A 24,093-nucleotide genomic window follows, 5' to 3' on the forward strand; every position below is an offset into this window, starting at 1 on the left:
AAGAAACGGAATGGGATAAATGATGAATTAGTCCCTACCAGTCAATCACAGCTTTCTAAATGTTTTATATCCCAAAAGCTATAAAAGCAATATCCCTTTCCAGCCTTATTGGAGCTATTTCTGTAAGGCAATCAGATCTGTTTCCTTGGGGACTGGAGTCAAAATGCGGCTTTGCCTTCCTTCCCCCCCCCCCTTTTTTATTTACACTCTCATGCCTGCCTCTAATGGAGGGTGAAAGCCGGCATACCAATCGGGGATGGGACACCGTGTGCCAAAGTCTAGCCGAGGCGGACAGTGAAGAATAGAGAAAGGGCTCAGAATCCTCTTTGTACCTTTGCCTCATTTGTCGGGTGCCGAGAAAGCAGCGGGGATAGGAAGCCGGCAAAGTTTTCACATTTGATAACGGTTAAACTCTCGTGTTTCCCCTAACCGTTAATGAGCGTTCCTTCCTTCCGTGCATGCTTATTACCAAGGAACATGGCCCCGGGCACCAAAGTCATGTGTCACTTCAGACACGCCGACGTGTTTGTGCCAATTGTGATTTGTAAGACTATGCATATTAATGTGCACGATGCCCTGCTTGCATTGACTGCCATGAGTTTGGAGAGCAGTCTGAGAACTCTCGCTTGGCATGATCTCAGGGAAGTAGGGTTGCCAGCTCTGGGTTGGGAGAAACCTGGAGAGTTTAGGGTTGGAGGTGGGAGTGGATGGGATTTGGGACAAGGAGGGACCTCGAAGGAGTTTAACGCTATGGAGCCCACCCTCCAAAGCAGCCAATTTCTCCAGGGGAACTGATCTCTGTTGCTATCTTTTAAGGGAATCTCAAGGTGGGTCTGGCATCCCTACGAGAGAAGAGATTTGTATCCTATGTAATCTGGGGGTCTTGCAGCTTCTGATGGTCTAATAATTAAACTAAACAGAGCAAAACAGACCTATCCAATGGCAATATAATAAATATATTCATAAAAGGAAAAAAATGACACTTTTCTTTCTTTTATGAATGTAGATTTTGTATTGCCATTGGATAGGTCTGTTTCTCTGTTAGGTTTTCTGACTGCTCAGGGTTCATGGGTGGCCGAACATTGCAATGGCTGCTTTTAAATGTTGGCATTAAGGAACTGCATCTTCTCAGTTTAGAAGTTAACGTTGTTTGACCATGGGTTAGAAACAACTCCTAGGGTCTTGGTGGCAGAGAAATGGGATGTAAATTTAAAGGCAATGAAATAAAGAAAGTGAGGCAAATGAGCCAGGGCATCCAAAATCTAAGTTTGAAGGATTCAGTTGCACCTAAATTCTGAAAGGGTCCAAATGCAACACAGATGGTATCATCTTCTCAAGTCCAGTACTGGATCCTGCCATCAGGCATGGCAAGATAGCTTACATCAGGGGGTGGACTGGGATCGGGATCCCAATATGTCCCCTCCCCATTCCCTGCCAGTTGCCATGAGGATCCTGGCAATCCCGGGAACTGACATGGCCAAATTGGAGAGCAGGGAACAATATACGCCACTCTGACTTCCTTGGAGAAAAGAAAGGCAGTGCTATGTAGTGGCTACAGTCTCCAGCTAAGATCTGGGAGCAACAGGCTTGAGTCTCCCCTCTGCCACGGGTGACCTTGGGCCAATCCCGCACCCTCAGCCTAACCGCCTTGTTGTCGTGAGGGCAAAAGGGAGAATTATGTCAGCCACCCTGGGGATCCCATTGGGGGAAATGGAGAATCAAACATCGAACAAACAATAAATAAGCAAAAATCTAGCCTGGAGAACAGTGGCAACACCAGGAGAACTTCAGGCTGCACCTGGAGATTGGAAAGCCTAGCAACGGGCCCAAATTATCCATAAATGTCTAAGCCAGGGCCAGCCCTTCCAGGAGGCACTTTAGGGCCAATGCCTGTGGTAGCAAGAGCTGACTTACCCCTGCCCTGCCCACCAGTGGCATTAGGGTCTGCCCCAGCAAGCAGCAGCCCTGGGCAGCACCCATCGCCTCACTGGCTTTCTTCCTTGCCTCAGCCACATCTGCTTCCAATCTGCCCCGGTGGGTAGACCTGGCCCCCTGGCCCCTGCAGCCAGCCACAGCCCTAGCCCCAGGTGAGGGTGGTTGGAGCAGCGCCCGCTTCCCCATGGTGCATTGCAGCTGTGGCAAAATCCTTCACCAACAGTGTCCAAATCCCTGGGGCTGGCCATAATCAAAGACTGGCTCAAAAGTCCCGCAGCTGTTTTCTGTTTTATTAACCACCGCAGCGTGGCCGTGCTGGTCGCACAGCGAGCCATTATTTCAGTTGATTGGAAAGTGGGGCTGAAAAGATTTGCTTCTCCGGTCCCGTTTCCCTCATATCCTATTAGATACAATTACAATGAATACATCAACTCCGGAGGCCTGGCTCCTCAAGGAAGCAGCCACCTATTTCAAAGCCGGCTTATTAAGGGGATGGTGCGTCCCGGGATTAATCAGCGGGCAGCCTTCATTTCCACAACTCATTCTCCCTGCCTTTTTGTGTGCTCAAGGGGCTGAAGTGGCTTGAGAACAACCCAACTTCAAGCCAAGCTTTGCTCCCACCAATTGCCGGGCGGATTTCTGCCGAACGCGATCCTTCCTTTGGTGCCTCAGCACTCCTCTGCAGTGTAGCCCTGGGAGAAGATCGGTCATATGCCGATCAACAGGTCTCCTCATCCACTCATCTGGGTGTGAGGAAGCTTTTACAGCATTGGCTGGCAACCGCAGGGAGTCCAGAGGGCAAGGGGGGCAGTCAGCGACATCATTTCCAGGGAACACTCGGAAGGGTTGTCAAGCTGTTCTAGGAATTATTGGAAGGTCTATGGTAAAACCACGGAGTTCGTGATGATTCCTAGAGCGGACTGAAGTCACTTCCTATCTATTTGCGGGTCGAACCTGGAGAGAGCAGGCCTTGGGGAGGGGGCTTCCGTGGGTATAAAGCCATAGAATTCAAAAACTGGCCATTTCCTCTAAAAGAACTGTAGTCTGGAGAACAGTGGTAATTTCAGGCAATTTCCAAACCGCACCTGTCAGTTGGGGACCCTATTGTACTGTGTACACCACAGGAGGAGATGAGAATGTCAGCCCTTTCCACCTGATATTTGCCTACAGTTAAGTAGCAGGTCACACCATCTCTAGAAGCACTGATATTGCTGCAGCTGCCAAGCATGTATGTGCTGAAACGTCCTAATGTAGTATGACTTTTCCTTTTAATGGGATTTTTCTGGACCACTAGGAAGGCGGTGCCTCTAGGGGAAGGGGGTGGTTGAGAAAGACTCCATTACATATATACTACCGAGGCGCCGACTTATTAGTATTTTAAAACTGTGGCCAAAAAACTGCTCCCAAACTTTCCTTGAACCTAATTATGGCTGACAAATATGAAAATTGAAATCAAAGTTAAAATTTCAGCAATGGCACCGTCACGCTGTCTCCCCAACTATCGCATCAGGTTATTTATTCTGCCGATAGGCTCTGCACTAGATTGGATGTTTTGCCCGATTCGCCACCCCTACAGAGTTTGAAGCATTAACTCTGACATAGTCATCTCAACTGCTGGCTCTGGGGAATCCACGTGATACGTTCACGCGTCACATACGGTTGATGGATCTAAACATAATGCAAGATGGAGGGAAAACTGGGGGGGAGGGGCATTTTAGGAGTCACGCCCGAACCTGCTTTGCTTGCAGTCAACTCCTAAGTTTATTTCTTTATAATCTATTTTATACCACCCCCTTCCCACAAGAAGGCTCGACAATTCACAACAATAAAATAACACTGCTTAAAGCCTTAAACAGTTAAAAAAAAATAAAGCTTCTTCAATCCTTGCTCCCCCGCCCCTGGCCGCCATCTTATCCCATGCTAGAAACCAGTCATTGGGCAGAGAGCCAAGGAGAAGAAAAGGACCCACAGGATTTCCACCACTACCTCAACCATAAGCCTGGTGAGGAGCTTTGACATTGAATGTTTCCTCTTAATGTTGACACAAGGGGGCCATTTATTCCAATACCCTGCTGCTTCCCCCCCCACCACCACAGTTTTGGCCTTTATTACCTATAGTGCTATTTAATACTGTGTGATTTGGGAATAGCATGACATTACACTGCCAAATCAGAGGGAAAGCTTGTAGAAATGCTCAGACAACACCCACCTCTCATCGGTTCCTCCAAGGAATGCTTCCAAAATCCGTTTTACCTGTCATAACTCTCCCCAGACTATCCCATTCCTACTTGAGGGGCCTGTGGCACAGTTAAAGGTAGACAGTTTTTTTTTTTTAATGTAAAAATGTTTGTTTCATCTTCACTTGGAACCAGAAATGGCAGACACAGGGAGGGAAGGCTCTTCCCATCCGCCATTTTGTTTATTTATTTATTTCTTAGATTAGATTTGCATCCTGCCTCTCAGGGCTTTTGTCACCTCGAGGCAGCTAACAATTAAAAAACCTAACAATGCCCCATAAAACCCCAGTACACATAAGGACCCACAAGATGGCGGAAACAAACTATCACCCAGAATAATCTATATGAAAACTCCCATGCTGTGGTACCATTGGGGGGCCTTTGTGGTACTGTATGGTACCATGGCTAGGAAGCTTAGGGACAGTGGAGTTTAAGGAAAGGAGGCACCTAAGTGGGGTCTGATGCCACAGAGCAGCCATTTAATCCAGGGGAATGGGTCATTTGGAAATCAGCTGTAATAGCAGCTCTCCAGGTACCACCTGGAGGATGGCAACCCTGAGAAGGAAAACGGGATGAAAAGCAACAGCCAAGGGAACTTGAAAGAGACGTGGAACAGCTACGTGACTGTTTGTTGACGTGCGTCTTTGTGTTTCTCCAGCCCCCTTCCTCATCCCAAACACTGAAATCATTTGATGGATTTCAAAATTCTCCACCGTTATCAGGGATGTGAAAAGACTCCTTGTCAACACATTTCCTTTCCTTCTTCCCCCCCTATTAAGCATACTATTAAAATCAATCCCTTTTGTCATCTGGCTCTTGCTTGCATGGATGTTTAATGGATGTCAAGGGAACTAATGAGTACGGCAAGAAAATTCATTTTAGATTTGCTATTTATAAAGCACTCCATGCTCAGGTGGGAAATTATCGCCACGACAAAGGGAACGATGACAAAAGGGAGAAAATAGGGACACGCGACCAAGCCGCAAGGACCGGAGTCTGATGAGGAGAGTGGATTAAATCTTCTTCCGCTAGAGATTGTCACCTTCTTTCAAAACAGCTTCATGTCCTCATTATAGCATGGCGAGTTGTAGGCCAAGAAATTCCTTGAGATTTCTTTTTATGGGGGGAAGGGGTGGTAGAACATGGGAAGGGGAGGGTGTGAGGAGGGTAGGGACCTCAGAAGCTTAAAATGGCTCAAAGCCACCCTTCCAAAGCTGCTGATCATAGCACTGGTGGGCTGAAGCAATACAACCAAGTTTGAGTCCAGTGTCACATTGAAGACCAACCAGGTTAAGTTCTGGATACAAGATTTCATGTGCCCACATACTGTTTCAGACGCCTGAAGAGGCCTGCATAGACATGAAAGCTTATGCCCAGAATACAATGTTGTGTTTAAAGGTTACCCTGGGCTCAAGCCTTGTTCCATTTTCTCCACTGATTGCTGTAGCCTGGAGAGCAACCGTACTTCTAGGAGTGCCCCAGCCACCATCTGGAAATTGGCAACCCTAATATCGGACACCTAGGTTTGGCAGTCACAGAACCAGTCGGGTCAGAAAGAACTATGCTGAGACATAGGTAATGAAGAGAGAACAGAGAGCACGCCCTGAGGTCTAGGGATGCCAGTCCCCAGGTGGGGCCTAGGGATGTCCCCCAGAATTACAGCTCATCTCCAGGTGATAAAGACCAGTTCCCCTTCAAGTTATGGCTGCAGGGTGGATTCCATAACATTACACTCCACTGAGTTTCCTCCCCACCCCAAATCGCACCATCCCCAAAGTCTCCAGGTGTTTCCCAACCCAGGGTTGAAAACCCTAATAACATCTTAAATCCATACATGAGCCCCCACTTCCACACTTGGCCAAGCTGTTAGGCCATGACAGGCTACTTCAGCCCTTTTTAGCATCAGCAGAGACAGAGGAGCAAAGTCTGCCAAGTGGGGGACTAGCCGGTGCCCACCCAGTTCACTGATGGCAGAGATGGGGGACCTTGTGCCATATCAGACCCCTGGATCATCAAGACCGGCATTGTCTACTCAGAATGGCAGCTGCTATCCAGGATCTGAGGCAGAGGTCTTCTACAGCAAGGGTAGTCAACCTGTGGTCCTCCAGATGTCCATGGACTACAATTCCCATGAGCCCCTGCCAGCAAACACTGGCAGGGACTCATGGGAATTGTAGTCCGTGGACATCTGGAGGACCACAGGTTGACTACCCCTGTTCTACAGCACCTGATCCCTTTAAACAGAGATGTGGACAACTGAACCCGGGAGACTCTGCTGGTCAACCAGATGCTCTTCTGCCACTGAATCATGGCCCTTCCTCATTGGGACATGCAGCCACAGGGAAGATCGGAGTAGGATTTGAGCGCTTGAAGGATCCATAAAGGTTGATGGAGAAAGCTAGTTCAATGGCATCGGCGCTAGACATGGCTGCTGATTTAGGAGGCCGGCATCCAAGGCGACTCAGCCTCCTCATCCACACTTACATGCATGCACATGCACGGACCACCTCTAATGAGCAAGTTCTCTGTTGTGCTGGCTTGTAACCGTCAAAGTGCCACCCAAGAGCAGCAACAGTTGCCAGCAGATGTTGTCAGAGGGACTTCCTGCTCCGACACCCAAACTAAGCCCATTGCAGTAGCATCCCTTTTCAATGCAAACCCTGCAGGAGGCAAATGTGCTCTAGATTTCATCCCTCCCTTGCCATGACCCTGTCATCGCTCCCTTTCTCTTTTGCTCCTGCAGCTCCCCTTTGCAAACGCTCCCTCCGTTACATCTGGATTAACCACAAATCTCCCTTGATTATCCAGTTACTGTCGAAAGAGACAACCCGTTGGCATGCGTTCGATTCCCCGATTCCTAAGGGAGCCCCTTGCAACAGAGTCAGCGCCAGAACCCGCGCCGGCCGGACTCGCAAGGAGCCGCGCAGCGTCATCCAGGCCGTCTCCGGAGTCGCTTTTTGCCGGCTTGATTTCTCAATAATCGGCTTCGTGCTGCAGCCCTTAAGCCCCTGAAAGCAATTGGAAAACCCGTTTCTCCCCCCCCTCCCCCCATTTACATAAACACAAGTGGATCAGAAGGCATAATCATCGCTTTATGCATTATTTGGGGGCTTTGGTGCCGGCTTGCTAATGCGATGTCAGCGTTTGAAGCCTTGAAAAACGCTACAATAGGAAAAAAATGTTGACATGCAAGAAAAGCCACGCTAAAGTAAACAATAAATAATACAATATCTAATGCGGCAGTCGGCGACACGCCGCCTTGGCTCGCCCAATTGAGAAGGCGCAAACAAATTGGGCTCGCGAGCCAGCCTCATGCCCAAGTACACCTCATTAGGAGGGACGTCACTCAAAGCCACACTTGCCTCCGTGCCAAGCCGCAGGGAGGTTAGCCTGCGATTTGGCTCGTCAGCGGGAAATCGCCGGGTTGGCCGGAGAGCCTGACATCACACAGACGGAGCCTTGGCACGTGGAGGACAGGAAGAGGGCTGCGAGGATGTCAGCCCCTCCCTCCGGCTTTGTCTCAAAAACGAGGGCTTTATTTCACCCCGACCACGTGCAAATTGAACCTGCGATTACTTTTTAAGCCATTTCCTCACACTGTTCCCCCCCCCTCGTGAAACGTATCCGCCTCTCAGCAGCGTCTGGGAGTCAATAAAACGTTGGGCAGGATGCCATCAATCATTTCGACATGCGCAAGGGGGACAGATTCTGTGGGCAGAGTTCCGATATGCAGAGAGAGCAAAGCATCCAGCTGCTTAAAGAATTAAAACAGTTTTATTCATGAAGAGAAACAACTATGTCTAGAAAGAGGAGAGAGGCCTAACTCCTGAGCTAGTGGCAAGCGAGGAGCAAGTGCCTTCAGACAGCAGGAAGTCCCCTGTTGAGCCAAATAAGGAAACTGGAGAAGGAAATCTGGAAATCATCAGGAATTTCCTGTCCTACGTATGCGAAATATACATCTCCTCTGGCGCCCCCTGCAGGACACCCTTTGTACTCTGCTCAGTGATGCACACTGCAGCTCTTGCATATTCCGACAAGATTTTGGCCTGTTATTCCTCAGATCAACCTCAAGATAGAGATCTCCCAGAATTACAACAGATCTCCACACTACAGCAACCAAATCTCTGGAACAATTAACAGCTTCAGAGAGCAGAATCTACGGCTTCATATCTTCCTGAGGTCCCTTCCCCAAACCCCTGCCCTCTCCAGAAATGTACCAGTCCAGTGCAAACCAATCGCCTTGACCCCTGAATGACATTTTAGTATCTGGAGAGGTGGTTCATGTAAGAGCCAGAATCGAAAAGGGAATGGACATATTGGCTTTAGTCTCTTGAGCCAGTGCCCCTCCCAGAAGCACACAGGAACCTGACACCAGCAAAGACAGGGGGTGTCCGGTCTCAGTTGAGAAATTTTTTAAGATGTGTGCGTGAAGCCTGGGGACCGCTCCATCTGCTTCCTGACCCAGAGCTGGCAACCCAGCCCCTGCCCATAACACCCATGGGTATGGCCATAGTCCAGGGGTGGGCAAACTGTGGCCCTCCAGATGTCCATGGACTACAGTTCCCATGAGCCCCTGCCAGCAAATGGTACTCCTACTGAAGCCCCCTTCCTCGTGCCACATCCCAGAGCCCCTCCCCTGGCCTAACCCCCCCCCCCAATGTCTTAACAGTCTATTCATGAAGCACCAGCGCTCCCAGATCGTGCAATGACATCAGACCTTTCCATTTGGCAGCAACGTGCATGGACTGCACTGGAGCCTGATGGTTCGGCGGTATCACAAAGCCCCTGTTCTCGTTTCCTAGGGGATGGAGAGGTGGCATTGACTGTTCCTATCCACACGCCTTGGCTGGCTTGCGTTGGGCCCTCTTTGTTTTCAGGCTGAAAAGAGACCCGAGCACCCAGGGATTTGTGCACGGCAGGATCCTGACTTGGCAGGAGGGGCACCCCTGAGATTTTTCCATGGCATGTAAGCGTGGGGGGGGACTAACAATGAGACTGGTCTTGAGCATGAATAGGCAGGGGCCAAGCGGCATGGTCAAAGGGCCCATTAATTTACAAGTGCTATTAAATGTAAGTGCATATATATATATATATTAAAAACACCGACAATTCTCCCTCTTAGCTAGAGCCAAGAGCACAACAGAGGAGGCCTTGGTGCTTTATTAATAAGGAAGAACCAGGTGTGAGCTTAGGGTGGCTTGGGGAGGGGGGAGAGAGAAGAGGAGGCAGCTACCAGCCTCCTCCCTCTGCCGTAAGTACTGCAAGGATTCCAACCTGAAATGGCATTACCGGATTGGCAGAGGAAAGGGTGTGCCGCAGCGTTGCCAGCTCCAGCTTGGGAAATGCCTGGAGATTTGGAGGAGGGCAGCCTGAGACAGCAGGGTTTAGGGAAGGGAGGGACTTCCGTAGGGTATAAAGCTGTCGATTCCAGCTTCCAAAGCGGGCATATTTTCCAAGGGAACTGACGTGCAACTCTTGGCAGTCAGTTGCAATAGCAGATGGTCTCCAGCCACAACCTGCAGGTTGGCAACCCTAGAGCAAGCTTTCCCAACCAGGGTTTCGTGAAACCCTGCGGTTTCTTGACAGCTCCGGAAGAGTTTCCCAAATGGGTAGGAATTAATAATTTTTTTAATACGTATTTAAAATTTGTTAAGCATGCATTGGGTGATATGACCGTATGCGGTTGTGTCGACTTGCCCCGCCCTTCCAAAGTGGCCAATGAAGGGCCTGGGGGGGTGGGAAGGGGAGGGGCCCCAGGTGGGCGTGTCCACAGCTCTGCTTCCCAACCATATTCTTCCCAACCACTTCTGGGGTTTCTTCAAGCCTGAAGAAGATTTCAGAGGTTTCTCAAGGGTAAAAAAAGTTGAGAAAGCCTGCAAATCAATATTAACACTAGTAGAGCTTCAGGCCCCACCTAGAGGTTGGCAACCCTAAACTCTATTGCATCACATCCTGGTCAGGTCCCATCCTTTGCCCACCCTAGGAACTGCCCCTAAATCTCAAGGAATTTCCTAGCTGGAAGGGGCAGATAGGGTTGGCGATGGAAGGAAGAACTCCCTCTACTTCTCTCTGCAGTCTTGGTCCACTTCTCTTCCTGCTCTTGAAAAGCAGGCCGGCGTGGAAAAGGGACAGTCTGCCAAACTGACCTCAATCTGTCAAGACATCATTCCCGCCCTCCACTTTCAAAATGGGAAAATAAAAAAAAACAAAAACGGATGGGAAATGTTTGTTTGTAGAAACTAAAGCAAACTCAGCTAAAAGGGGGAAAGGGGAAGAAGAGAACCCAGGAGATCTTTGAGTACTTGGCTCACAGGAAACTCCTAAAGCATTAGGAGAAGGCTGGAAAGTGCAAAGCACAAAACCCAGTGAGGACATGACATTAAAAGGCACGCAAGCTCGCCCTCCCTTTCCCCCCCCTCCAAAAAAGAAATCAACAGGAAGAATTCAAAGGGGGCGAGTTCACCTACCTACCTGTTATTATGGCAAACTCCTCTGAAGAAGCAGCAGCTTCTCAACTACACCGATACCAGATGACATCAGGTCCAAAGTACACTCATACTTTTAGGGGCACAGTGGAAAGGGGTGTCCCTCTGAGTGTTCTTAAAGAGGGAAAGGTGTGGGGAGGGGGGGTGACTACAGCCCTGATATCTTGGGGGGGGGAGGCACCATGTGGGGCCCCTGGATACGTAGCATGCGCTACATGGATAAACCAACCCTGGTTTGGTTCAATGTTTAAGAGAGGCAGACTCTTAGCCTGGAGAAACAGGTTCGAGTCCATGCCCCCCCCCGCCCCCCACGAAGCCTGCTGGTTGACCCCAGGCCAGCCACATTTCTCCCAGAACTCTCTCTGCTCCACCTGCCTCACAAGTTGCCTATTTTGGAGAGAGGGAGGGAATTGTAAGTGGATCTAAAACTCTGCAAGGCAGAGAAAAGTGGGGTATTAAAACCTCCTCTATTATTACTAGCTGTTTTTATAGACTGCCCTTCTTGCGACAGGAGAAAGTTTGCAACTCATATCTCACAGGCACTGCGTTATAACGTCCCAGTTAAAACATTAATAAAACTTTGCAATGCTCCATGGTTTCTGCTCGTTCTAAAAAACTGAGCCGAGCATCTGATCCTTATTTATTTATTTATCATACTTCTATACCGCCCTCCCCGGAGGCTCCCCTTGCTTCTCACCTTGTGCTTTCCTTACAGTGGTACGCAGTACAGGTGCACAGATCTTGAGATGGTATCCTTCCCAGTGACAAGGACACACACACACACACACAAACACACACTGGGGTCCGTCCCTCACCAGGTCCTGGATCACAGAACCCTTCTGACCTCATCCCAAAGGATTTAACATTAAACCAGCTCCTCGTATCGCAAAGGCCCCAGAATTCAAGAGAAAAGCCCATAGCATCCATTGTGTTTAGACACATGCGCCGTCCTCTCTGGATCACCGTCATAAAGCAAGCAGAATGTGCCGCGCATACGCCACGTGTAATTGGGATGTCTAGGACTGTAAACATCAATTATTACTAATATTATTTATTAGGCCTCAATTGGCGGCTGCTGAGGGCGAACCATAATGATTGTATCGAGCCAAGTAGTAAATATTGACCCCAGAGAAGTCAAGGCTTGTATTATTTTCTGCAAGGGGCAATAAATCTTGATATTAGCTGAAGAAAGGTGGGGGGGGGAGAAGAGTCAATATATTTCTTTAAATACACATTCATTGGCGTCATCTTCTGCATCGCAGAGACACAGGAAAATCAAAGCCGGCCTGCCATTCGCTCAAGACAGACACTTTTAACGCCGCATGCCCACCCCATGCTGGGGGAAACAAGCTTGAGATCCGGCAGGGATTTGTCGTTAGCGCTGTCTTTCCTCCAAGAGGGAGCCTGGCAAAAGGCTCTGCTTCCCCCCCTCCTTGGCAAGCCTGAAAACATGCAAATTTGCATCCTTAAAATGCCATCGCCCTGTTTGGGGAAACACGAGGCGTGCCTTTTGCCAGTTCCCTCGGCGCAAACAAACAGCAATCAGGCCATCTTTGTGGAGAGGGGAACTAATGCGGTGGAGTGCTTCGAGGCGCCAGCGGAGCGCTCCCGCATGAGAAGGGCTCTAAGATTGGAGTGGAGAACCAGAAAAACTCATGCTTGCCCCCGTCACACTCAAGCCAAAGAAAGAGTGTTTTATTTTTTTCACTGCTTCAGTCTCTTAGCCCCTCTCTACCAAGTCCGTCAGCAGTACGGGCATCAAAAAGACCTACCTTGAGGGGTTTTATATTGTCAGAAAAGGGTAATTCTGCCAGGTATCTATGTGTCCTGTCGTGTATTGGTCTTCCACCGGACAAACAATCTCGCATGGTACCCTTCTTCCTGGCATTGCCCCAGCCCTCTGGTTATATCCCAACCTTTGATCTGGCCGGACTTCAGTTTCCATTGGCGTCAGTTTGGTATAGTGGTTAGGAGCTGGGTTCGATTCTGCACTTCCCTGCATGCAGCCAGCTGGGTGACCTTGGGCTCACCATGGCACTGATAAAGCTGTTCTGATCAAGCAGTGATATCAGGGCTCTCTCAGCCTCACCCACCCCACAGGATATCTGTTGTGGGGAGAGGAAAGGGAAGGAGACTGTAAGCCGCTTTGAAACTCCTTTGGGTATAGAAAAGCGGCATATAAGAACCAACTCTTGTTCTTCTTGGTCTTGCTAAGTGTTACTTAGTGTACAGCTGGAGGTGCCACATCCCAGGCTCTGTGTCTTTGATTTGGCTCCTTTGTTTTACAGACAGTTGTTATGCCTTTCATCTTACAGACACTGTTTCCCCACCAAAAACTAGAGCTGGGGGCTGCTACTGTTCTTTAGTCTGGGCAACATATTGTTGAGCTTTACCTGCATTTATCCAATAAATTGATCTTTGCACCATGTCACGGTCTGTTAATTGTGGTGAAAAGTGGAAGCCTCATATTTATGAGCGTTATTATCTGGAGTAAGTAAGCACTGGAGATTGGGAGCAGGTTTGAGATAGAATCTCCAAGGGAGTCATAAAAGTATTTGCTTTTCTGTAACCAGGTTTTGCTTAGCTCAGGGGTAGTCAAACTGCGGCCCTCCAGATGTCCAAGGACTACAATTCCCATGAGCCCCTGCCAGCATCGGAATATGAAGCTCATGATGATTCTTGCTGAAACTAAATTGATAGGCAACACATTGATCCTTATACTCCCCTTACAGACTTAAAAACACCCTGTTCCCAAGGAAAAGACAAGCACAAAAAGTGCACTAACTAGCTTTACTCCCAGATGTACATTACAAAATGTGTTCCAAACCAACCGAAGCCAGGTACGTTCCATAGCGTTCCAAACTAGCCCCTCAAAGGAATGAAGCAATAGACTACACAGCATAACAAGCACAGCAAAACAATAAAGATGGTTACAAATGGTGAGATTTTCTCAAGTTTGCTTCTCCGACGCCCATCCCCTCCCCTCCCCTCCCCTCCGGCCCTCTCAATGACCATTCATTTCAACAACCATACACTGACCGGTGGTCCCGCTACTTCCAATTGACACCTCATCAATACTTTACAAATAGGAGGGGACTTACAAGCAGGCAAATCCTGACATCTCCGCGATGGCCTCGACCCTGCGGCGTGCATGCATGCTGTGACGATGCCATGCACCCTGCAGGACCTGCTTAAGTCTTGTAAGGTTGAATTGTTCAGGTTGGCCACTGCAGTTAACTAGATGCTCTGGGCTGAGTCACACATTTCAATTTCACATGTACTAGTGGACCTTGTTTGTTTTTACCTGATTTATTCTGAGTGCCATAAGTCGCTGCACAATTCCGTGGATGAGCGTTGACTGAAACATCTAATGAATCAACGGAGTGAGAGCTTAAGGGAGGATCCTGGGCCAGCCAGTCATTCTCTCTCTGCTCCTCCCATGGAAATGAAGTGAGCAGAAAACTATGATTCCACCCATGCTGACCACCCTCCTTGCACGCATTATGTGCCATCAAGACACTTCTGACTTAGAACAGCCCTGTGGCTTAACGGCCTCCAAAATGTTGTGTCATGAACAGCCAGCTTGGTGTAATGGTTAAAAGCAGGTGGCTTCTAATCTGGCGAGCTGAGTTTGATTTCCCATCCCTCCCTATGCAGCCAGCTGGGAGATCTTGGCATTTTCTTCCAGCTTGTGTGAGGCTTTGCATTAAGGGATTTAACAGCGGCAACTTTCAACATTCCTGTTTCCCAGACATCCTCACCACTGCATGTTATCCCCTGAACCAAAACGTTACAGCCAACCCCAAATGTCACCCTCACACTTAAAAACAAAAAAGAGTTCATGGAATGAAAGGCAGGGGTGAGGGATTCAGCCACAATCTACCAACCAAGGTGTCTGCTGCGTCATTATACTACTGGCTTTGCAAGAGATCCCCACAGGAATTTCATTGGGGAGATACAGCCATAAAGGTGGGGAGGGGGAGAGGGGAGCAGGTACTTGGCTCAACAAGGGTTTCATCTCATCAATCCGCAAACGAAACCGCTCGCCAGCAATAAACCCCAAGGATGCTTTCGCCCGTTGAAGCAAAACTTGGGAGTGCCATAACAGCACAGTTTTTTTTAATTATTCATAACCAAGGGTTTTTTTTTTTAAAGAACGTCAAAAAGCTGCACCATCTAAATTTTAATCCCAGCCACACTCTCAATTGTGATGGTTTGACAGGGTGCAAAGTTCTGTCACTTCTCCAGTGGGTGGAACGGCAGAAGGAGAGCGGGGAAAGAATCTGGAAGCCACAATCTGCTCTCCTTGCCGTCCACATGGACTCCGCGCCCGCAAAGGAAGCCGCTCCTTTGGAATTCGGCTGTGGCAAACTCCCTCAGTGTTGGGGAGAAGGGAACTTGAAGCCAGCCTCGCCACATTCCCCAGCTTGGCAAGTGACATGGCATGCAGAGGGGCGGGGGAAACAGAGAAAGAGAGATATAGCTGCCAATCCTAGTCTAGGCTTCTCTCCTTCCAGGAAAATTCCCTCTTTCCAGGCACAGGAGGAGAGAGAGGAGGAGGCACGGCAAGCCAGAGAGACAGCAAAGGGGGGGGGGGGAGCGGCAAGAGAGACAAAGCTGATCTGAAGGCATTAAAAATGGAACAAGCCCTCCCAAGAAGAATAAGAGGGGGCTGCTGGAAAGAGGGAAACAAATGCAAAATAAACACACATACTACAGAAGCTAATGCATCCCATGTGGAGCCTGAGCAGGAATGGGAAGGCATGTGCTGAAGGGACAGCTCCATCGCAAATCAGAATTCCTTCTTAACCAACAGCCCTTGCTCAAGGCTCTAGGGCTGGGGTAGTCAAACTGCGGCCCTCCAGATGTCCATGGACTACAATTCCCAGGAGCCCTTGCCAGCATTCGCTGGCGAATGCTGGCAAGGGCACCTGGGAATTGTAGTCCATGGACATCTGGAGGGCCGCAGTTTGGCTACCCCTGCTCTAGGGAGCTCACTGCCCCATCCCTTTCTATGGCCTCCATGCTAATCAAAGGGGAGGACCTGGGCCTGCCTCTTTGTCAAGTCCCCACAGATCTCGCTCTGCAATTTCCAACCGGATGGTGGTCCCTCGCCCCAAGGACGTACATTTGGACTCAACCAGAGCCAGGACCTTTTCAGTCCTGGCCCCTGTGTGGTGGAATGAGCTCTCAGAGGAGATCCAGGCCCTGACAGAGCTGAGACAGTTCCACAGGGCCTGCAAGATGGAGCTCTTCCACCAGTGATTAATAACATCTTGATAATTTTGCACACCTTAAAAAGGGAGACTCTCATTTCCCATAGAGAGAAGGGAGAAAAATTAAAGTCTACTGAGATGGGATAGAGGTGTTGCTAGCAGCCCATTCTGGTTCCCTTCAGATCACAATCCACCCCCCTAGCCCTGATGCATCGCCCCTCCCGTTTATTTTTCTACTCCAAGGAGGCTTTTGAAAGTTCTGCCAGAAACCTGCATTAAGAGATAACGGCTTTGTTCTCTTTCTCTACCGCCCACTCATCCCTTTTCATCCCCACCGCCTAAGCCGGGCTCTTCAAGTGGTCATCTTCCCTCTGGCCTCCACTCCTCTTAGCTTCCCTGCCTCCGAGGACATAATCGCAACCTTCTGCCAGGCCCGTGAAAAGCTGTTCTTGCTCCCAGAGTGATGTTTTTGATTCTCAGCCAAACTGACAAGTCCCCCCTCCCCTCGCGGAAGATGGGCTTCCAAAACAGCTGGAGCCCTCGCAAACAGCTGGAATAATCACGTTCAGCTACTGATCAATACCTTTGTGGCCACGAGCACAACCCAGCACAGATGACAGCCTTTAAAAAAAATTATCTACATTTATAAGCCACCTTTCCTGCCGAGAATAATGGTGGGCTGGTGTCGGTGGCTGAAAGATCGGTGAAGTCACAGCGGATTTATCGCAACCTCTGCTGAGGTTTTCAGGGCAAGGTTTGCCATGGCCTGCCTCTGCATCATAACCCCCATATTTTTCGGAGGTCTCCCATCCAAATACTAGCCATGGCCGACCCCTCCTTGTGGTCACCAAATCTTACAAAACAATGCCATGAGAACAAGCAGCGCACTACAACAAGCACCGCAATAAAACTGTCTAATGAGTTTGTATCCATTAAAGCTACAACCCTGAAAGTCCCAGTTGGAATGGCAGAAGAAAGGGCATGCCAAAGAAGCTTTTGACTTCAAGGCAAACCCAACAGCAGACTTGGCCAACGGCCCTGTGGGGTAGGCCCGCAAAAAGATCAGCTTCCTTTGTGGTTCCATAAAAACCAGTCCTAGCAACAAAGGGGAGGAGGAAAAATTATTTATATCCCACCCTGCCACATTAAATATATTTACAAGTTAGCTCCCAGGAGCCTACCATACATACTGAATATTTTCTTGGGGGGGGGGGCGGTAGGGCGGAGAAGATAACCTTTGTTATTCTGCAGGCTTAAATTTAAAACAAAAAAACAGAGCTTTATCAAATATATGTCAGGAAGTTCATCGTCACGTTGAGCTAATCTGCTCACACAGATGGCATGTGTCTAGCCATCTGATTCTTGCAAACTTCAGAACATGAAATTCATATCAAATTCATATCTTGGGGGAAAGCAAGCTACATCGACTGGTACAATTCCACAAATGAGTCCTACCCAAAAGGCACTGCGCACCTCTGATTATCTTGAGGCATAGAACTCCTAAGTGCCTTTCCCATGTACTACGATCAAGCCAGGCATCCCCCCATCTGATATTTATGCACCACACTTTTATTACCCAAATGTAATACTGTAATCTCCTCCCTATTAAAATTCATTGTGTTGCCTATGGGCCAATTTTCCAATCAATCCAGATCTCCTTGAAGAGTAGTCCTTTCCTCTTGGGTATTAGCCACCCTACCCAATTTAGTGTCACCTGTGCAGGGGTAGTCAAACTGCTGCCCTCCAGATGTCCATGGACTACAATTCCCATGAGCCCCTGCCAGCATTTGCACAGAACCCTGCAGTGCACCATGGGTCACCTCTCTCTGAGATGAAAAGGAACCACTATCAGCCAGAAAAACACAAATCCATTTGATTGTGACCTGATCCATCCCCGTTTTTACTAACTTTCTCACATGTATCTGCCACATTTCCTGCATTTACTAAACTATTCGCTCTTGTCAAAAAAGAAAAGAAATGAGATTAGTCTGGCTGGACAAGGTGAAGTGATAACAGGAAAGAAGGAAGGATCGTTGAGGAAATGTCAGACAAGAAATCTTCACCTGCTGGTAGAAGACAATGATGGGATGGGACCACAAGGAGGGAGCTCCACAATTCTGGAGAGAAGACCCGCTCTTGGGTGACCAGACATGAAGAGGGCTCCATGATGCAAATGAGGCCGGTTTTGAGTGACACTCGCCAGCAGCAGTGGCTTCTAGATGGCACCCAAAGGTCCATGAGTTAGCTGGCCTCAGTTTCTCTTTGCAAATGACACATCCTAGAAGTGCACCCAAACCCTGGACCACAGCCAGGAGGACCACAGCAGACACAGTGAAGGATGGGGCTTGCCTTATTCAGCCTATCCATCACTTCTTCTTTTACAACTTTTCCTGGCATTGTTATCTTTTCAGGTGATTCTTGTCTTCTCTTCTCATGATGGGTTCCTTGTCAGGCAAGTCAAAGCAGACACGTTAAAAATCATTGCCCTGAAGGAAGGGGGAATGAGATGCTTCATTTCTTGTCACTCCTTCTTGCCCCATGCATTTGGGGAAACAGACAAGGGGTTCAGTTTAGCAGCCCTAATAGCCCAGAGTAGCCTGACCTCATCAGAGCTAGGAAGTGATGCACAGCAAAGACTTAAGATGGGAGACCAGAGACCGATGGAGGTCACTATGCAGGCATAGACAACTGTAAACCACATCCACTCATCTCTTACCTTGAGGTCCCCGTGAGATGGAACTTTGTCAGTTGTGACTCCGTGGCACCCTCTACATCTCTTTCAGTGCCACTGAAGGGCTGATCTGAAATAGCCTCTCTCCTCCCAGCCCAAACACTATTTCTTAAATTGCGGAAACGTGGCTCACCACCAGAACACGGCCTGTCCCTTTAATGCAGGCCTGCTGGGATGTTCTTCACCAGGTGATAGTCCAGGCCCTGTCCCTTTAATGCAGGCCTACTGGGATGCTCTTCACCAGGTGATGGCCCATTTCCTGTCCCTTTAACACAGGCCTACTGGGATGTTCTTCACCAGGTGATGGTCTATGCCCTGTCCCTTTAACGTAAGCCTGCTGGGATGTTCTTCATCTGAAGTTTCATCACCTGAAAAGCTTCAACTAGCCCTTTCTACAAACTAAGCTCCCACTAAAGGGACAATTGTAGTAGAAGTATTTATCTGTTGCACTTGTTTTTCCATCCTGTCTCACATGACTCAGGGCAGATTATATCACAGTAAAACCACATCGAGATAAAATATAACATTAAATGGAGTACAGTTGAATCTAGAAACAGAATGCGGCCATCAATGGCACAGTTCTTCTTGTGCTGGATAAGGAGAGAGGAGGTGGGAGGGTCTCTCTTGCCCTTGCTGACAAGGGAAGAGAAGACTTCCCACTAAAATAGTGTGGGGTCACCAAAGACAGCATGGCACGAAACCTAGCACAGGTAAGGCCTGGAAAGCCGCAGACAGAAGAGCAGCGCAGGGCCCAAGAGGATGAGATACGCTCCCGAATACTTTCTGCATTTTCAAAAAGTGCCTTGTGCATCAACATTAAAACTGCAGACCGTCCTAAACCGCTCTCTCTAGAGCCTTCCTTTCAGCAAGGAGAAGCTTTTTAATTATTCTTAACCCAGGAGCATTCAAGAGTACGCCTCCATCCCCGCCAGTTTGGAGGAGTCCTGCTAGGAAGATGCCCCTTCCCCATAGAAACGACACTAAGGCAGGGTTGGAAGAGTGAACAACCAACCATCCTCCCCCCCCCCAAAAAAAAACAGGAAATGAAATAGTCATAAGCTCAAATATATTGCCCGGAGCCACCTCAGCCTCAATAAACAATAAGTATCAGTCACTGTCTTCTGTAACTCCGCAGCACAACACCTTAAGTCCTCTCCGCCAGGTGCCAATACCTTTTCCACTGCGTCAGCGCCAGGCGTGAAACCGCATTACCTTTCTATTGCAATTGTACAGTAACTCAACACAGGGATGGGGGGGGGGCATTGAGGCCCCCAGAGAATAACCTCATGCTCTCCCCATTGGGCTCCTACCACCATTACAGAAGCTGACGTGTTTATGAGGATCCGTCTCCAGCTGCGAGACCCTTATGGGAGAAAAAGCAAAAAAAAAAAAAAAAAAGAGGCCAGGAAGGAAGGCTGGCTCTCCAGATGGTCATCCAGCAATTCAACACAAGATGATACCTTCTCCGACACGAGGCAGGCCAAAGCATATGGGTTATTTTCTCCCCCCCCCCTTAAAATGCATCCAAAATTATGAACATGCCCCAGACTCCATGCTCACCTGTCCTGGCTTCCCACCTTCAGTTGTCAGTCTGTCCCACCCTTCAGTTCCCACACTGCATTTCCCATGCTTGGAATCCGTCCACATAGGCTCCCTTCTTCCCCTTTAGCCCAGGGATTTCCCTTTGGCTCCACAAGAAGAGTGAATTAAGACTCCATCAAGTCTATTGACCTCAGCTGGAGGGGTCAGAGGGGATTAGAAGGAAAGTCTTTAATCAAGTTTATGGAAGGTCTCTTAAGACGGAAAGAGACAGAAATGAGGAGGAGATGACGAGGGGAGGGGTCTCTCTTGACTGCCTGGAGTCCCCCCTCCTAAGCCCAACCAGGTGAAGCTACTAAGCCAAGGGGGAAGACAGAGCCATTGGCTAACTGGAGCAGACAGGTCTCCTACCCTTTGGGTCTCTGCTTGAGAAGTTTCTCCACCTCCCTGCAATTCTCGGGGGGGGGGGGGGAATTAGTAGAAGGAAGGAGGAAAGCCAGTGGAAGACGGCGCCTGCTAGGGACGGCTCCTACTTAGCAACGGACTCCGGGCGTCAAGGCATCTCCGCGAGAAATCCGAACGGCGCCAATAAGAGCCTCCTCGAAGGCGACCCAGGAGAGCCGCTTGGCCCTGTGCCCCACAGGCGGCCCGGGACGCCCCCCCTCCCCCGCTAACAGCACCCACGACTTCGCCCCCCCCCTTTAAGATCCCGGCCCTTTAACTTTCGCTCTTCCTCTCCTATTAAGTTGCTGGCCGCCTTCCAACCCGCACCCGCACCCCTCCGTTGTCCTTGCAAACTGAATTGCTGCAATTCTAGGAGTCGACCCGAATTTCGGAAAGCGCAATCCCCGGGGCAGGGGAGGCTTGGATGAGCACAGGATCCTCGCGCCGCGCCTCCCTTCCGCGCCCCCCAAAACCTGCGCTGAGCATCGACGGAAGTTTGCGCATGGAAGTTTCCAGCCGTCCGCCCCGTCGAGCCTTCCCTTCCAAACGGCGCTAAGCAACGCCGGCCAGCCGGCCGCATCCACCAGTCCTAGCCCCCCGTCTCCCCGCCCCAACGCGACTCCGGCGCTTCCGAAGGCATCAGCGGAGCCCCAGACCGCCCGGCTGGCACCCAAAGGCGCCCGAAGCTCGAGGGGGGGGGGCGAAGAGGAGACCCAACGCCCCCTCCCCTCCGCCACCTCTCTTGCAACCCGGGAATCCCGGCGTCCAAACCCGCGGCGAGGCGAGGGAGCAGCGCTCGCTTACCTTGGAAGAGCAGCAGCGGGGCCATCCCAGCCACGAGCGCCCAGAAGAGCGAGGGGCGCAGTTGGGCCCGAAGTCCAGGCATGGTGGAGGGCGCTTGGCCAGCGGTCTTTCCTGCCTTCGGCCCCCCCGGGTGCCCTGCCCGCTCGCCGCGGAGGGGGCGCCTCTCTTGGAGAAGGAGGCGCGGAGGGAAAATCCAGCGCTTGCCCGACGCCTTCCCGCAGCCCGAGCGGCTCCGAGCGAGCGCAGCTGTGCCTCCGCGGCAATTAGCGCTCCACTCGCGCTCTGGCCCCGAGACGCGCGCCCAGAGAGAGAGAGAGAGGGAGCCGCGGCGGCCAGCCCGCCTCCGCCGCGCGCTCATTGGTTCCCGGCCAAGGAGTGACACCGCCGCGGCCGCGCGCACACGCGTGCGCCTCCGCCTGCAGAGTGTGAAAAAGCCCGGCAGGAGCGCGCGCCGAGTGGCCGAGGCTCGCGCCAGCGCGATGCTGCTCGTGCTCTTGAAGCAGAGCTCCCGGCGCGCAGAAGTCGGTCGCCTTGCCTGCTCGGGCCGGCAGCGGCTCTTCGGGGGTCTTCGGTGGAGGTTTGTCTTCCGGGCTCTTTGGAGGGGAGTTGGTGGGGATTGAACTTGGGACCTTCCCTGTGCCGAGCAGATGCCCCTCCAGTTCATGGGATTGGCTCTGGAACCTGTCCCACTGCCCAATGGTTTCTTTAACGAGATGAATTGTTCGACTATTTGTGTTTCTTTGCAAAATTAAGGCTGCCGACCCTATGCGCACATATACCACAGGTGGCAAAACTGCTCCTCGGATTAAGTATTCTGTTAGAGCTTTTAGAGTGGACACTGGGTGTGAATGGAATGCAAATTATTGGGAGGGCCATCAAGTTGACTTCTGATGACTCCGTAGCGTTTTAAAGGCTAAAGACGTTTTTTATTTTTATATTTATAATTTAATGTATACCCTGCCACGCCCTGAAGGCTACCTGAATAATAACAACAATGACATCATTCAACTGGGGTGGTTGAAGTCCCCGGTTGGGTTATCACTAAACTTTACTAAATTGAAGTTATTTGCAGACAGCTCACTCCCTTCTTGATTGTTCCTCAGTTCAAATTGCATGCAGACTATTCACTGCCTGTCTGATTGGCCTGCCCTGGAGGCGGGCCTCCAATAGGGAGAGAGAGAGCACTCTGCTAATGAGGGCTAATCAATTCAAATTGCATGGAGATAATTAACTCTCTCCCTGATTGGCCCTCCATGGAGGTGTGTGGTTAAGAGAAATAGAGAGAGAGTGCACCCTGCCAATGAGAGCCAATCAATTCAAATTGCACTCTGCCAATTAAAGTCAATCAGTTAAAATTGCATGCAGCCCCCCCCCCCCCAGCCTCTCCTACTCAGCTTGGCCCAGTCTTTGGGAGATGGGAGGGCAGGAAGGAGGCAACCCCACCCATCAACTGTCTGCCTGGCCTGGCCTTTGGAAGTTGTGGGGTTGGATGGGAAGGTGGGGACTATGAAGACCTGTGTAGACACTGCTGTATGGGGGTCAGGAGAACTGATGCCTTCTTTCCATCCTCCATTCCCTCCTCTCTCTTTCTCTGTCTCTTCCTCTCTCTTTCATCCTGTTTTTCTTTCTTTCATCTTCCTGAAGTTTTCCAGGTCCCCAGCTGGCTGCATATGGAGGAGTCAAGATTCAAACCCAGCTCTTGAAATTAGAATCTGCTACTCTTTAAGCACTTCACCACACTGGATCTCAAGATCAAGCGGGGTGGGGTGGACCTGAACCCAGGAAGGTCACAGTGCGGTGCAGAGGGGGGGGCTCCACAAAATAGTTGTGATGGATGCTGGGACCGATCACAGAATGTTGGCAGGTTGCAAGCTGAATATCCTCCTGTAATGGAAGCTGTTTTCCCAAGGGGATGTTCCCTGTAGACCCAGAGTCTACAGTTCCCTGTAGACTCTTCTGAAGCACCTTCTGTGCTTTGCTTTGGGATGTAATTTCCTTGGGGAAGAAGGACACGGAGGCAAGGAAACACATCAGGGGGTACTGTGGTGCCCATGGGCGCCCGTTGGGGATCTCTGTTCTACACTATCAGTGTGACAGACGGTGAGCCAAAGACGGAGCCCCTGAAATGGTATGCACCAAGACAGCTATGTAGAAATGATATTTAATAATCCCCGAGTGTCCTAATTCTGTGTCCTCCAGAACTCTATGGCTTCTGGAGCCAGCATTAATGCAAATGAGCGTGTATGGAACAGCTATAATTATGGCTCGTCAGACAAATTTTTATACCTTACGGTAGGCAATGACTGGAGCTCTCTGCAAGCCAGAGAGATGTTCAGCATAATTTCTGGTGGTCAGGTAGGGTTTTGCTGGCAACCTTCCCGTGACCAGGTCAAGCAGTACAAATTATATACAATGCATGTCTAAATGTGAATTATTTGCCTAATTTAGAGTGGCTGAACAGCTCTGCGATGGGTCGTAGCACCATGACTTTAAAAAAAAACGCCATCTCTAGCCTGTAAAGAATTCAGAAGCTTTGGGTGCCAGAGATTTCTGGTTTGATCCTGGGTATGGCTAGTTTCAGGATGGCGGATAACAAGGGCTAATCCAGAGTTTCAGGCTAGGGTATCACCAATAAGCGGATGACACCCAGCTGTACCTGTTAATGAATGGCCATCTGTCAGCACCCCCTAGAGCTCTGATCA

At 49.9% G+C, this 24,093-nt stretch overlaps 1 protein-coding gene across 7 annotated transcripts in view; it reads right to left on the bottom strand.

Moving 5' to 3' along the window:
* LOC143821347 (protein CEPU-1-like) overlaps nt 1-21,750 on the bottom strand; it is a 761,945-nt gene extending 740,195 nt beyond the window's left edge. For all 7 annotated transcript variants that reach the window (XM_077305210.1, XM_077305209.1, XM_077305207.1 and 4 more), the window contains exon 1: nt 21,392-21,750. In XM_077305210.1, the coding sequence (XP_077161325.1) occupies nt 21,392-21,749 (358 nt within the window). In that variant the 5' untranslated portion in view covers nt 21,750. The remainder of the gene's footprint in view (nt 1-21,391) is intronic.
* Between the last annotated feature and the right edge of the window lie 2,343 nt (nt 21,751-24,093).

Source organism: Paroedura picta, chromosome 12 (assembly GCF_049243985.1).
Source record: "Paroedura picta isolate Pp20150507F chromosome 12, Ppicta_v3.0, whole genome shotgun sequence".
Classification (NCBI taxonomy): domain Eukaryota; kingdom Metazoa; phylum Chordata; class Lepidosauria; order Squamata; family Gekkonidae; genus Paroedura; species Paroedura picta.